Here is a 12,010-nt window from a genome sequence, read left to right on the forward strand (position 1 = left end):
TATCTCCTCTAGCACACTGGGGCAGTGGTTCCGAGCTTGAGTGCTTTCGGCCTTCTCCTTGTCCTCTCTACACCACTTTGTTGTGCTCTCACACAAGCTCCCACCTGGTGTTAAGGCGCCTGTTGAGATCCATCCAGTTGATGGTCATGGGATGGGTCATTGACGTGGGTGACAACTTTATGTCACAGTGGTTCCTCTTCCTTACCTTTGCAGTTGTAGTATTGTTTCTTCTGGGGTTGGTGCAATGATTGTGAAGAGGTGTATCATAGTCCTCCATCTTCTCCTTTCCCTTGGTTATGCTCATCTCTATACTCTTTTGTTGTCCCACAAAACACTGGAAAAAAAACAAAATGACAGCTGAGTGATTGGCTACTGCTACTGTTGTTTACTTGTGCCACTGTTGCCCATTCTTCCAATCTCTGTCATTTCCATATTGTTGCTGAGGTCACTGTTGTTCATAAACTGGTACTGCTCCTTGGGGTACATGCTGTACTTGACTGGCGCGTAGTCCATCCTCCTGGTGACGCAGGAGGAAGTGTACATGGCCACAATGAACATCTGCACTGCTGATCCTATGGTGGCCTGGAGCAGGAAGATGGCCATAAACTGGCTGTAGCATTGGGTGTGCATCATGTTGAGTGGGAGTTGTTTGTTCCCGCTACCCATGCCATTGGTCCCCGTCATGGTGCTGCTGCTCATGCTAACGATGTTAGTTGTACTGTTGGGCTGTAGTATGTCGAGCGGAGGCGATGTGTCCATCAGACACTCCATGGGACTGTTGACTTGATAGTGGGATCTCCAGTGGATTATGCACACCATGAACATGGCCCAATTGATGAAGATGACCAGGCTCACCAGGAAGGTCTTGAGCATGAGCGGCGCGGTGGACTTGTTCAACGACGGGATCAGGGCAAAGGGGGCCAAGATGACGGTCAGTGCGAAGAAGCCGGCCAGGACCCCGGATGACACTACTATGATGAGCTTGACGTCGACGATCTCCAGGAAGACGTACTCGATGATGGAAAAGACCACCACCATCGCGTGGGCGATGATCGACAGGAGCGCGATCATATTCCACAGAAAGGAATGGCACGCGCGACCCTTGGCCTTGTAGCTCACCTCGCCCGTGTTGAGGTCGACCACGCGTTCCCATCCAGCGGCGCTTGCTGTGGTCCCCCTCTTCACCCTACCAAACACACTACCGTCGCGCTGCGTGTAGTAGGCGTCTGATGCATGCGACGCTCCCGCATTGGTTTCAGAGGCCACGGCGGCAGTTACGCCTGATGGGGAGGGTGCACGTGGTGTCGCAAGGCTGTCGTCATCATTGTGAGAGTACGATGACATGGACGTCGTAGAAGATGAAGACGTTGACCCACGATGATGCCTATTGGGTGTAGGCTCTTCCACACGCCGTCGCGGGTCATATGAGAAAGGTAAACAGAGTCTGGACCGCCTTCCCCAGCGTGCTCATAGACCTCTCCGTTGACCAGTATGTTGACCGTTGGAAGCTTCTTTTCCATCGCCATGGAGAATTGAAAAAAAAAAAGAGAGAGGGAGATAGCGACTAATTGCCCCTTGTTACTCAACGCTCGCTATGCCGTTATCAGCCTTTTGTGTGTGCGCGGGGCACATACATATACACGTGCATACATATGTTATTTAGATTTCATTATTGTTGATCATCCTTTGGTTTTCTTTGGCCTGTCGTTGTTGTGCGTGTGATGAACTCCACCATTACTGCTGGCCATACGCGTAGAATGGTCTCCCAACGAATGGGCGTTTCGGTATCGTCGCCGCCACTGGCATCGTGTCGGATGGTGGTATGCAGCAGAAGCGTGCCCGTGCACCTTGTGGTGTTGACGATGGCGGTGATCGGGAACAACGTGGCGCTGCTTGTGGGAATGCTTGGTAACATGATAGCGACGATGGGGCATCTTTGATTTAATAGGCATCGCTTCGTGAAGAGGACTGAGACTTCTTCGAACAATGCGGGCGACACTTCCTCCTCGACTTGGACTTCTTGTTCTCTGGTGTTGTCCATCGCCTTCACGTACGCGTTTGTATCGTTCATGACCTTTTCAATGGCTGACGTTATGCTCCACACCGTCTCAATGGGTACTCTATAGGCCTTTTCAATAACCTTGGCCACGTCGCTCGGTTCGTTGTCTTCGAAAACCGGTTCGCTCTCGACGCTCTGCTTCATGATCTCCAGGACCTCCGTCTTTGCGTCTTTCCCACGCTGTTCCTCTTTAGCTCTTCCATTTCGGCCTCGTCTATGTAGATACGATCGGTCTCGTCGTTGTATTGGACGACGTTGGGATCTTAGAAGGACGTAACCTTGGGTACCGTGTCCAGTCCAATGGTGTCGTTGTTGGTGAGTGCTGTGTAGACCTTGTAGTACCTCTGCTGCAAAAGTTTCACAAAGTTGTAGAACCCTGCCGACGGCGTGACCTCTCCTTCACCATCTTCTTGCATGGTGATTTCACCTAGATCGACTTCAGACCGATCATCATCTTCGTCTTCTTCCTCTTCCTCGTCATCATCTTCCTCTCCACCAGAGGTCGTCGACTGGAGGGGAGGATCGGGTACGTTGGTGTCCTTTGCACGCATGATCATGTCAAAGGCCACGGCCTTGCCGACTATCTCGTCGAGTCTGCTTATCATGGCTAACATCGACCCGTTTGTCATGTTCTTGAAGTCCTCCAGTTGCTTGCTTATCTCCCGGATCTTTGCGACCAGCTGCTTGTTGGCGTCCTTCAACCGAACGACCTCTAAGAGCGTTCTGTCGTGCGTCTCGTTGATCTCAATGTACGCAGCAAGCATTTCGACGTCGTTTTGGTTGCCCATCGCGCGGGTGCATGAACGAATAGTCGCCCTCAAGGGTGCTTGTAGCAGTTGCTCCGCCTTCATCTAGCCGATTTCCCCTTTGCAGTGGACTCATCCACGGGGTCCCGTACTGCAGAGGCGTTGGCAGGTCAAACACGCGGGCCTTCTCTCTGTCAGTTTTGGTTTGCGACTCGATCCCTTGTATGACGTGCTCGTCCACCTTCATGTAGCCCCAAACTCCGATATAGCCCAGAATGCTGTATTTCCCCTCTTCACTGATGGCGTCTACCCGCTTCGTCGACCTGGTGCCGGTCAGGAAAACGTTGTGCGCCAGGGATACCATCTTGATGACCAGCTTCTTGCACGTTTCCATGAATGTCCTTCTCAGGATGTGCCCTGGCATGAGAGTTGCAATGATGACCGTCTTGATGGTGGACGCCTTGCTCAAGGAGTGCGATGTCGAGCCCGAGAAGATGAGGCCTACGATTTCGTTGAGCGCAAAGGCAAAGGGGTTGTAATTGTAATCATTCTCGCCGATAAAGACAGCGTTGGTCTTGTCCGTGACCTCCAGAGACCTCCATGACGTTTGTCCGGGCGTGGTTATCGCGTCACGGTCCACGACCCCGAGCCTGTCCGCGTACTTGGTGACAATGTTGTGCGACTGTGCAACATCGACATCGAAACCGATGAGGAGTACGCCGGACTGTATGGCCGCGTAGGCCCACACGTAGAGCGAAAGGTTCACCAGGGTGCTCCACAGAAGAACCTCGCCCCCGTTCTCATGTACGTCTTTCATGGTAAATGCAGATATGTGGCCGATGGCGCTGTCCACCTTACCAGTATCAACTCCATTGCCGCCCTTGCGATGCATGAATTCAGCCGCGAGGAGGCTGATGACCTTGGACACGCTCAGATGAGCCTGTTCTATGTGGGCCATGCACTCAGACGGGGGCACACCATCGTGTCGCTCCTTCATGCTGAAGAGGACTTCCAACCATATCAAACCCAGTGACCAGGACAAGAGCAACGGGACACGCTCAGCGTAGCCTTTGGTAAGGCGAGTGACAAACTCATTCCCATTGATCATATCAGGTCCTTAATAGAGATCCTCGATGGAAGTGTCCAGTTCGGATGATTCTTCTCTTTCCTTTTCTGCCTCCTCCTCGTTTTCATCTTCACCTTCTTCATTCAACCGTTCATCGTCTTCTTCTTCTTCCTCTCCCTCTCCCTCCTCCTCCTCTTCAGATGTTGTCTCGTCCTCCTCCTCATCTTCAGATCCATTGGTTCATCATATGCATGCATTTCAATCAGTTCTTCCAGTGCCGTCATCTGAGGCAAACCCAATGGAGTCTCTACATGAGATGATGCAACGACTCCATTCGCCCTCAGCACGTCATCCGGTCTGGTGTAAGGGGCTGGCAACCGGTCAAATAGATCACCGTCCAACGCATAGGTAAAACTGGTGCCTCCAAACATGAGGAGGCCATTAAAGACTGCCCTCTCCATGGAAGAGTTGCTCCCCTCTTCCACCGTTGGCTTCAGCGGTCCGTTGGCCCTAGCCTCCCTGATCACGTTCTTCACATGTGTGGCGTTGGGAGTGGGCTTGTCTCCCAGCACCCATGAAAGGTTCGTCATGTAGTGTTTGAGGCCAGTGTGGATGTTGTGGAAGGCCCTGTCCAGCAACTTGACGGCAGGGAATGAGGTGTTTGATTTGCCTCCTCCTTCATTGCTGTGGCTCGCCCTCACCCAGTAATCCATGGGTGAGCTAAACATGGAGAGTTGGGTCCCTATGAGCGTTTGGTATATGCGCAAATGGGCAAACACACGCTTGACCATATGCGCCCACATCTCCCTGGCCAACTCCATGACAGTTGCCATGATCTTTGCATGCAGGCCTTCATTCACAAGGATCTTGTCAGTTATGGTGTCCCTGGTCGAGCTCCTCGCCTTCTCATCTTTGTTGACCATCATGTGATAGATGATATGGCAATCAAGCAAAGGCCTCCCATTCTGTGAGCCCAGACCTGTGAACGTTCCCAGCATGGTGTATCTGATGTAGTACCTGGACCTAATTGTCCCCATCATTGTGTTAGGCCTTGCTGCTGCCAACCACTCGCCAAGGTCTATGGGGTCATTGATTTTGTCTGTCATGTTGTGAAACACGATCCTGCATGCATCCTCCACCAGAGGGATGTTCTTGGTGAGAATGGTGAGGTCACTCCTTCAGTGCTCACCAACATACAAAACCAATGTACACATCTCAGCTCACTGATGTATGAAACCAACGTACATGTCTTGGCACTGGGAGACTGTCCCCTCACTTTCATGTCAATGCTTATGAGGAGTGTGATCATCCTGGAGAGGTACTTCCAGTTTTCTGTGCTTTCCAGATTGTTCTGCTGTCCTCTGTAGGGAGCATGGCCAACCACAACAGGTTGCCTTGGCAGAATCCATTGTTCATCACCTTCTCCACAGTGAATCCTGTTGAGTCCTCCTCCTCGCCCCTATCACTCGCATGCCTACCGTGGATGTAAACAAAGTTGGGGATGTAGGCCAACGTTGGTTCATACATGTGCATAAACGTTTTAATATAATCTGGACCAGCCTTTGCGAGGACTTGCCTTTTGCCCAGGGCGATGGCCTTTGCCATAACACTGTTGAAAAAGCCCTGGTCATCCATGACCTTCCTCACAGGAGCACATCCTAAACCCCCTCTTCCTGCTGTTGGAGGACAGTTGGTCACTTCCATTCTCTCTCTATTGGACGAGGATGACAGAAAAAAACAATGCTTTTGTTGTGCTTGCTGGCTGGGGACTTCACCACCGCAAATGATAGCTATTACTAGTGACAAGGATTTTATACGCACCAACTTTACATGCTGCCTCCGATTTTGTTTTTCTTGGCACACTTCAAACAAAGAGCATATTTGTGCCGAATAGGTAAGGCCTTGTTGAAATCGTATGGCTTTGTCGCGATGATGCCTGCCAAAACCAACAAGTAGGAACAGAGAAGAGTCCTCTGATGGTAGTTGTAGTGAGTTGAGGGAGGGGCCTCCAACTAATCTGCAACGTGTGAGTTAAACCACCGTCAGAACAATCACCTGACTTTGCAAGGTCACAGTGAAGACCTATAAAAAGATTGCTTGGCAGAAGGGAGGAGGTAATCCAGGACCAGCACTCCACGCACGTCTTGCGGCAGTGTGCGGCTGTAGTGTGGCGAATTGTGGCGGGGTAGACACAATGTGCCAGGTATAAAAGAGTCGCGCCAGAACGCCTTTTCCAGCCACAACAACATCAACTGACACCGCCACTACGATGAACAAGCCGTTTGCTATTCCACTGACTGTAGCTGTCTTTGCATGCCTGGCAGTGACGCTCTGGTAACTAAGGACTCCTTTCTTCTCATACTGACAAGCCTATAGTAACCCTTATTATTGGTCTTCCCAGTGCGGCGGATACCCCGCATGGAGCTTGTTGCTGCACTGGCTGCCAAGCCTCCCCCTTCTTCGCCGGCTCCCCCAATGTCTTTCTCGCCTTTACGCCGCAGGGGCGGCACTCTTGTTCCTTTATTTGCGTGGACCACCATCTATTCTGCACTGGCGGGCATGTGGCTCTATCGCCCGAGCAGTGCATGCCAGGTCAGCGCTAAGGGGGCACGGAGTGCAAGCAGGAGGAGGCAGCTTCGCTCACAACCGCAAGGCGCTCTGCTCGTGCGGACGGACAATAAAAAGTTTATGATGTTATTCGTTTGGTTGACATCATATGGGGGAGGAGGAGGAGGAGGAGGAGAACATATAGGACATCAGAGAAGACATGAGCACGACTGGTGAATTCTGTGATGCCATATTGCTGCTACCGACATGGGGCGATCCATGATGTGCAGGGGAAGAGATGGCAACACAAGCCGCATGATCCGTGTGCAGGTCGCACATGTTGACGACAACCGACGACAACGTTCGTACGTCGTCAAACACGACAACGCGTCGGAAACCAGCCACATGTGCGTTTACGTGATCGTAACGCGACGACGACGTAGACTTTGGACCTTTCCTACTAGAGGGATTGGTCGCAAGTGCGCCGCGCTCGGTGTTCATGCGCACGACTCTTCTCCTCATGGTGGCGGCGACTTTCGGTGCGGGAGTCAGGTGCGGACCGGCAAGGCGAGCCACTATGTGGATGAAGCACTCTCTCCCCTCTTTGATCTGGTCTTGGGGCATGATGATTCCGTGGTGCCTTTGCTGTTGCTGTCCGTGCTGTCGGTCGGCGAGGTAGTGGTAGCCGCAGTCGGGTCCTATCCCTGTGAGCTGTCCTATGAGCTCAGCGGTGCCAGGCCTCGGGTATGAGAGCTCGACGAGGACGCCGCACTTGGCGCAGAGGGCGTGCCACTTGCCGTTAGCGATCCTCACGCACCTGCCGATCATGTCCATCTTCCTCAGAGGGCGTTGGCACTTGTTCAGGGCGCACTGAGGTCGGCCCGTGATGGCGTCCATCTTGTAGTTGGTCATCCACATGAGCGGGGTGTCGTTCTTCTTCTTGGTGTAGGCCGTCACGTGTTCGGCCCATGCGCCGCACGTGCAGTAGCGCACCACGCCCACGTCGTCCGGCGTCTCCTGCCACGGCATGACGCGAAAGAGCCTGCGCCTGGCCTCCACCTGGCGCAGGGCGACGTCTCCCGTGAGCGCCACCTGGCCAAAGCCCCTCTTCCGGTAGACGGTCCTCGTGAAGACGAGCGAGATGATCAGGTCGCGTTGGCAGCTGCCTCGCATGCGTTCGATGCTGTCGACGATGGAGTTGTAGGGCATGCTGGAAAGCTCGTACGACTCAAAGAGAGAGGCCAGCTCGCGCGATCCCTCACGGCTCATGACCCCCAGCTCCCCGAGCATCCGTATGGCCAATTGGAAGCTGCCCCTGTCGCTCGGGTCCTTGGAGGTCACGAAGCGCGCCAGGTTCCTCGCGATGCCGGCGTTTCTCCTCGCTCTTTCGTCGTCTCCTTCGAACGGACCCATAACATCAAACAGGCCCATGCGCACGTACGCCTTCGTCCTTCCCTGGAGCATCATGTCGTACACGACCAGCCCGGCCTTCTCCATGTGCGCTGCGTCGTCGGGCGAGTGTGCATGCACGATGCCGATTTTCCTGGCCGCTCGCTCCACGAACACGGAATCGTGTTTGACCACCCACGAGGCAGCGGTGGAAGAGAAAACGTCCTCGAAGGTGCCCTTTGAAAGCTTGGTGATGTGGGTATGCGCCAGCTTGCACGCGTTCACACACACGGCTTCGATGCGTGCGAGCGCGGACGAAGCGTCGGGCGACCTGGAGATGACGTCGCGCACGGCGTCCATGGTCGAGCGCGAGTGCCTCTCGTGTTCGGACTGCTCGTGAGGCGTGTACTCCATGAGGACGTCACGCAGCGGGTGACAGTGCGACAGCTGGTGTACGTAGAACTCCTTCATCGCGCAGTAGACCAGTTTCTGATTCTCGCCTATCCACGTGGTGAGGTTCGTGTCGTGCGTCTGCGAGATGAACAGGTGGTCCGTGCGCAGGCGCATGCGCTTGTCAAACGGCGGACGCACGCGGCAGTGGGGGTAGATGCCCATGAAGCTGGGTGCACGATGTCCCTCACGAGGGCCGAAACGACTCTTGACTTGTATATCTTCCTGCATATGATGGACGAGGTGTTCCTTATCTGGCACTTGTGCGGCTGGGTCTTGCACATGAAGAGGTGGGTGAGGGTGGCGACGATGTCCATGTCCGACCCAGGTCGCTTGATGTTGCGCCACACCGACGTCGTGGGCAGGAGGCCGGTCATGTCCGGCAACTCGTCTGCCGTCATGCATTTCCACCACCTCGGCACGGATGCCATGAAAAGGACGCTCCCCTCTCTTGCCGCCGCCACCGCTCCTCCTCCCCCGCCTGCACCTTTTCCTACTACCACCTGTATAGCCACAGCCACAGGAGAGTGATCCGCTCCAGTGGCGACACCGTTGAGCACGTCTGCGTCAAGAACCGTGATCCTGCTGGGTGTAAGGATGAGGTCAATGTGTTTGTGGACTATGGCAGGACGGTGGAACAGGGCTCACAGGGCAGGGCTAGAGTTCAGCAAGTTGGTGCTGTTGGATTGGTTGAGAAAACACATTATATGTGCAGCACACTCACAATTGATTGCCTCCAAGGGTGACCTTACCCTGACTGGTGTGGCTTTTTCAAGTTTGTGCCAGCTGAACTTGATAGTGTTGGTGTGTGTAACCCAAAAGGAGTCTTGAAGATGGCTCCCAGGGCAGATGAGGGCATTGAGTTCAGGGCACAGGCAGAAGTTAGTGACGTTACTATTATCCATTGCTGTGGGTGCTGCATTGAAATTATGTCCCACCCCTTTTTGTAACATTCATGGATGACAGGGGTGAGGCATGCATGGATCCATTTGTTAGTTTTTGCAAGCCCCTCTGTGGGGGCATATACATTGAGCACACATATGGGCACACCACTGGCAGACAGTGATATCACCATAAGATGACTGTTGGGATGTGAGGTCCCAGAGTTGTCATGTTTAAGCACCTTGTGCACCCAGATATATCAGGCCACTGAGGGGGGCACTAGGATGGCCAGGCCTCCTGTGGTGTAGGTTCAGGAGCTGTTGATAGCCATCTTTTTAGAGTCAAACTGTGCCTGTGAGATGTGTCCTTCATGAAGCTGGTGATCAAGTTTGGAGAGCTGGACCGCAGTTTGCTTGGCATGTAGGGTGGGCGTGGATGGGGAGTTGAAGTGGATGTTGTTGGTGAGCTGGCAATGGATATGGTCCTCCATACCCACCTCAGCGTCGCACAGAAGGCCTGTTTCTTGAACTAGCACAATGTGCCACCCATGTTTTGACATGAGCCAGTTTACCATGTCCAAATGAGCTGGTGAATGGGTGATGTTGATGGAGACTAGGTTCAGAACACCACCAGTGACCATGATGGGCAAGATGGTGTCTCCAGTGGCGTTGTCCAAGTCAGTGCAGGCAGCCCCTACTCCCAGGGGGAAGAGCCCAATGGGCAAGATTGTGAGCAGCAGTAGGAGGGGTTGTGGGGAGGTGACCATGTGGGCCTGAGCATAGTACATGCAGTGTTTGTGAGCAGGATGATTGAGAAACCAAAGTGGGGGATGACCAACCTGGTCCACAGGGGGTACACAAGGTGGGGGGGTATTGGGGGCAAGCCCACAGCCACAGCCTCTGCCAGTTGAGTGTACTTGGCAATGCAGAGTCATTGTGGGCCTTCCATTCAGCTTGGAGCTGTTGGGGCTGGGTCTCAGCAGATCTATTAGCATGCTTGCATTGATCAGTGGCATGGGCCTTGACCTCAGCTTCCTGTTCCTCTGCTGACTTGGTGTGGACCATGGAGATGACCTTACTGTTGAAATGTTTGGTGCCTGTATATGAAGGTCACAGTGGAGTGTGAGGATAAAAAGGAGGGGGTGGTGGAGGGTGGGGCAAACCACTGAGTGTGAGAGTGTTATGGAGGCCACTGGGAGACACAAACTTGATGAGCATCCATGGAGCATACCTGCTGTCCAGTAGCTTGCTGAAGTGGGAGTTGAGTACTGCTCCACATTTCACAGCAAAGAATCCAACTATGGCCATGTGGGAGGAGGTGGTGGCCAGGTTTTGAATGTAGACCCTATGTCCCACGCCAGAGCCAAAGACATCAAGCCAGGGCCCTACCATGAGTTCCTTGCCCAGGACTAGAACAGAGCAGAGGGCACAGACAGCTTCAGCTACACACAGTCCTCAACAAGTAGCTGCCAGGTGCCCAGTACAATCATAGCAAGCAACACCTGGCAGGGTTCAATGATGATGTCATGGGTAGCAACATAACTGATGATGCTTTGGAGGTCAACCCATACAGCAACTCCCTTGCCCACACAGATGGCAATCTTGGTCTTCTCAAGGGATGGGACAAAAGGACCTACAGAGATCTGACCTGGACCATCCCACAGGGGAAAGATGCATGTGGCCAGTGCATCAACATCACCTTCCAGAACATCAACTGCCACTGTGGAGGACTCCAGGTCAAAGGGCATGTCATCCTGCCTGATGGGGAGCCCCATGCCCTGAATCTTCATCACAACAAGCACATACTCCATAGCCAAGACGCCAGTAATGAGGATAACATGACAGTCACCAAGGTTGTGGCTGAGGTTGGTGTCCTCATTGAAGTTGTCCATTGAGTCTTCTGAATCAACTTCCTTGATGTTGTTGGTGAGCTGCTTGAATGAGTTATCAGGGCGGTGGTGCTTGAGGAGTGGGCCTTGCATGATGTACTGGGATGGGTTAAGTAGTGGGCTGGGAGGGATAATGTGATGCACAGGAGGCCAGGAGAAAGTACCAACTCACTGTCTATTGGGCCTGGGACAAGACCCCCCACTAGCCAATCTGTGTGTTGTCTAAGTTGGAGCTTGTATGAGTGGGGTTGGAAGGATGGGGTGGAAGTGTGGAGTAACAGGGTGAGGCCATTTTCTCTGAAGGGGAGGAGAGTGGTGTGTGGGGGGCAGAGGGGGGGCAGAGATAGGTGGGAATGAAGGGGGGGTATAGGGGTAGCATACACCGCACCACTTCTTCATGTACTCTGCTGATGCTCAGGGACTTGGTGGGGAGGGATGGGTGCTGAGCAGACATATCTAGTAGTGGAGGTGTGATTTGGAGTGGGGTTGGGGGGAAAATATTTATGTTGGGTGGTGGGAATTGAGGGTGAAATGGGACAAGATTGTGTAGATCTGGTGGAGTGAGCAGGACAGTAGGGGATAGGGGAACAGAGACCATGGAAGGTTGAGGCTGATGGGTAATGGCTGTCAGTAGCCAGGGAGGATGGAGAGCTATAAATTAAAAAATGGAATGTTTGATGATTGCAATGAATGAGGGCGTGGAAGCCCATGGCTAGTGGGTTACAGCTGCTAGTAGCCAAGGTACCACGTAGGGGGGGTGTACCATGAATAAATTCAGATGCTCCAAGCAGGATCTGTGGCTCTGTTGTCCTCTCCATCTTTTTCCACTACTGCAGGGCTGGGGCTGGCCAGCTGCATTCCAGGCATTCCAGGCATCATCACACTGTGCAACCAATCCACCCACACAGAGTGCACCAACGGCAGGTTGATCCACTTGTACAACTTGCAACTACATAGAAAAGCCAATGAAGAGGCAGTGGTGA

General features: G+C 53.3%; 4 protein-coding genes and 1 pseudogene across 4 annotated transcripts; all 5 read right to left on the minus strand.

Moving 5' to 3' along the window:
- Positions 1-375: 375 nt before the first annotated feature.
- ACA1_121450 (uncharacterized protein) lies at positions 376-1,071 on the minus strand (the record flags this gene model as incomplete). The annotated part of the gene is made up of 1 exon (XM_004333403.1): positions 376-1,071. One exon carries the CDS (start codon positions 1,069-1,071, stop codon positions 376-378), a length of 696 nt encoding a protein of 231 aa, XP_004333451.1.
- Positions 1,072-2,322: 1,251 nt separating this feature from the next.
- On the minus strand, positions 2,323-2,847 carry ACA1_121460 (annotated as a pseudogene).
- Positions 2,848-2,937: 90 nt separating this feature from the next.
- Positions 2,938-3,802, minus strand: ACA1_121470 (uncharacterized protein; the record flags this gene model as incomplete). The annotated part of the gene is made up of 2 exons (XM_004333404.1): positions 2,938-2,956; positions 2,982-3,802. The coding sequence occupies 2 exons, from the start codon at positions 3,800-3,802 to the stop codon at positions 2,938-2,940; spliced, it is 840 nt and encodes a 279-aa protein (XP_004333452.1).
- A 2,668-nt stretch (positions 3,803-6,470) lies between these two features.
- ACA1_121480 (uncharacterized protein) lies at positions 6,471-8,658 on the minus strand (the record flags this gene model as incomplete). The annotated part of the gene is made up of 3 exons (XM_004333405.1): positions 6,471-6,529; positions 6,880-8,377; positions 8,437-8,658. 3 exons carry the CDS (start codon positions 8,656-8,658, stop codon positions 6,471-6,473), a joined length of 1,779 nt encoding a protein of 592 aa, XP_004333453.1.
- A 791-nt stretch (positions 8,659-9,449) lies between these two features.
- On the minus strand, positions 9,450-11,845 carry ACA1_121490 (uncharacterized protein; the record flags this gene model as incomplete). Its single annotated transcript, XM_004333406.1, has 5 exons — positions 9,450-9,832; positions 10,056-10,216; positions 10,370-10,547; positions 10,838-11,113; positions 11,791-11,845. 5 exons carry the CDS (start codon positions 11,843-11,845, stop codon positions 9,450-9,452), a joined length of 1,053 nt encoding a protein of 350 aa, XP_004333454.1.
- Between the last annotated feature and the right edge of the window lie 165 nt (positions 11,846-12,010).

Source organism: Acanthamoeba castellanii (genome assembly GCF_000313135.1).
Source record: "Acanthamoeba castellanii str. Neff unplaced genomic scaffold scf7180000084682, whole genome shotgun sequence".
In the NCBI taxonomy this organism is placed as follows: Eukaryota; Discosea; order Longamoebia; family Acanthamoebidae; genus Acanthamoeba; species Acanthamoeba castellanii.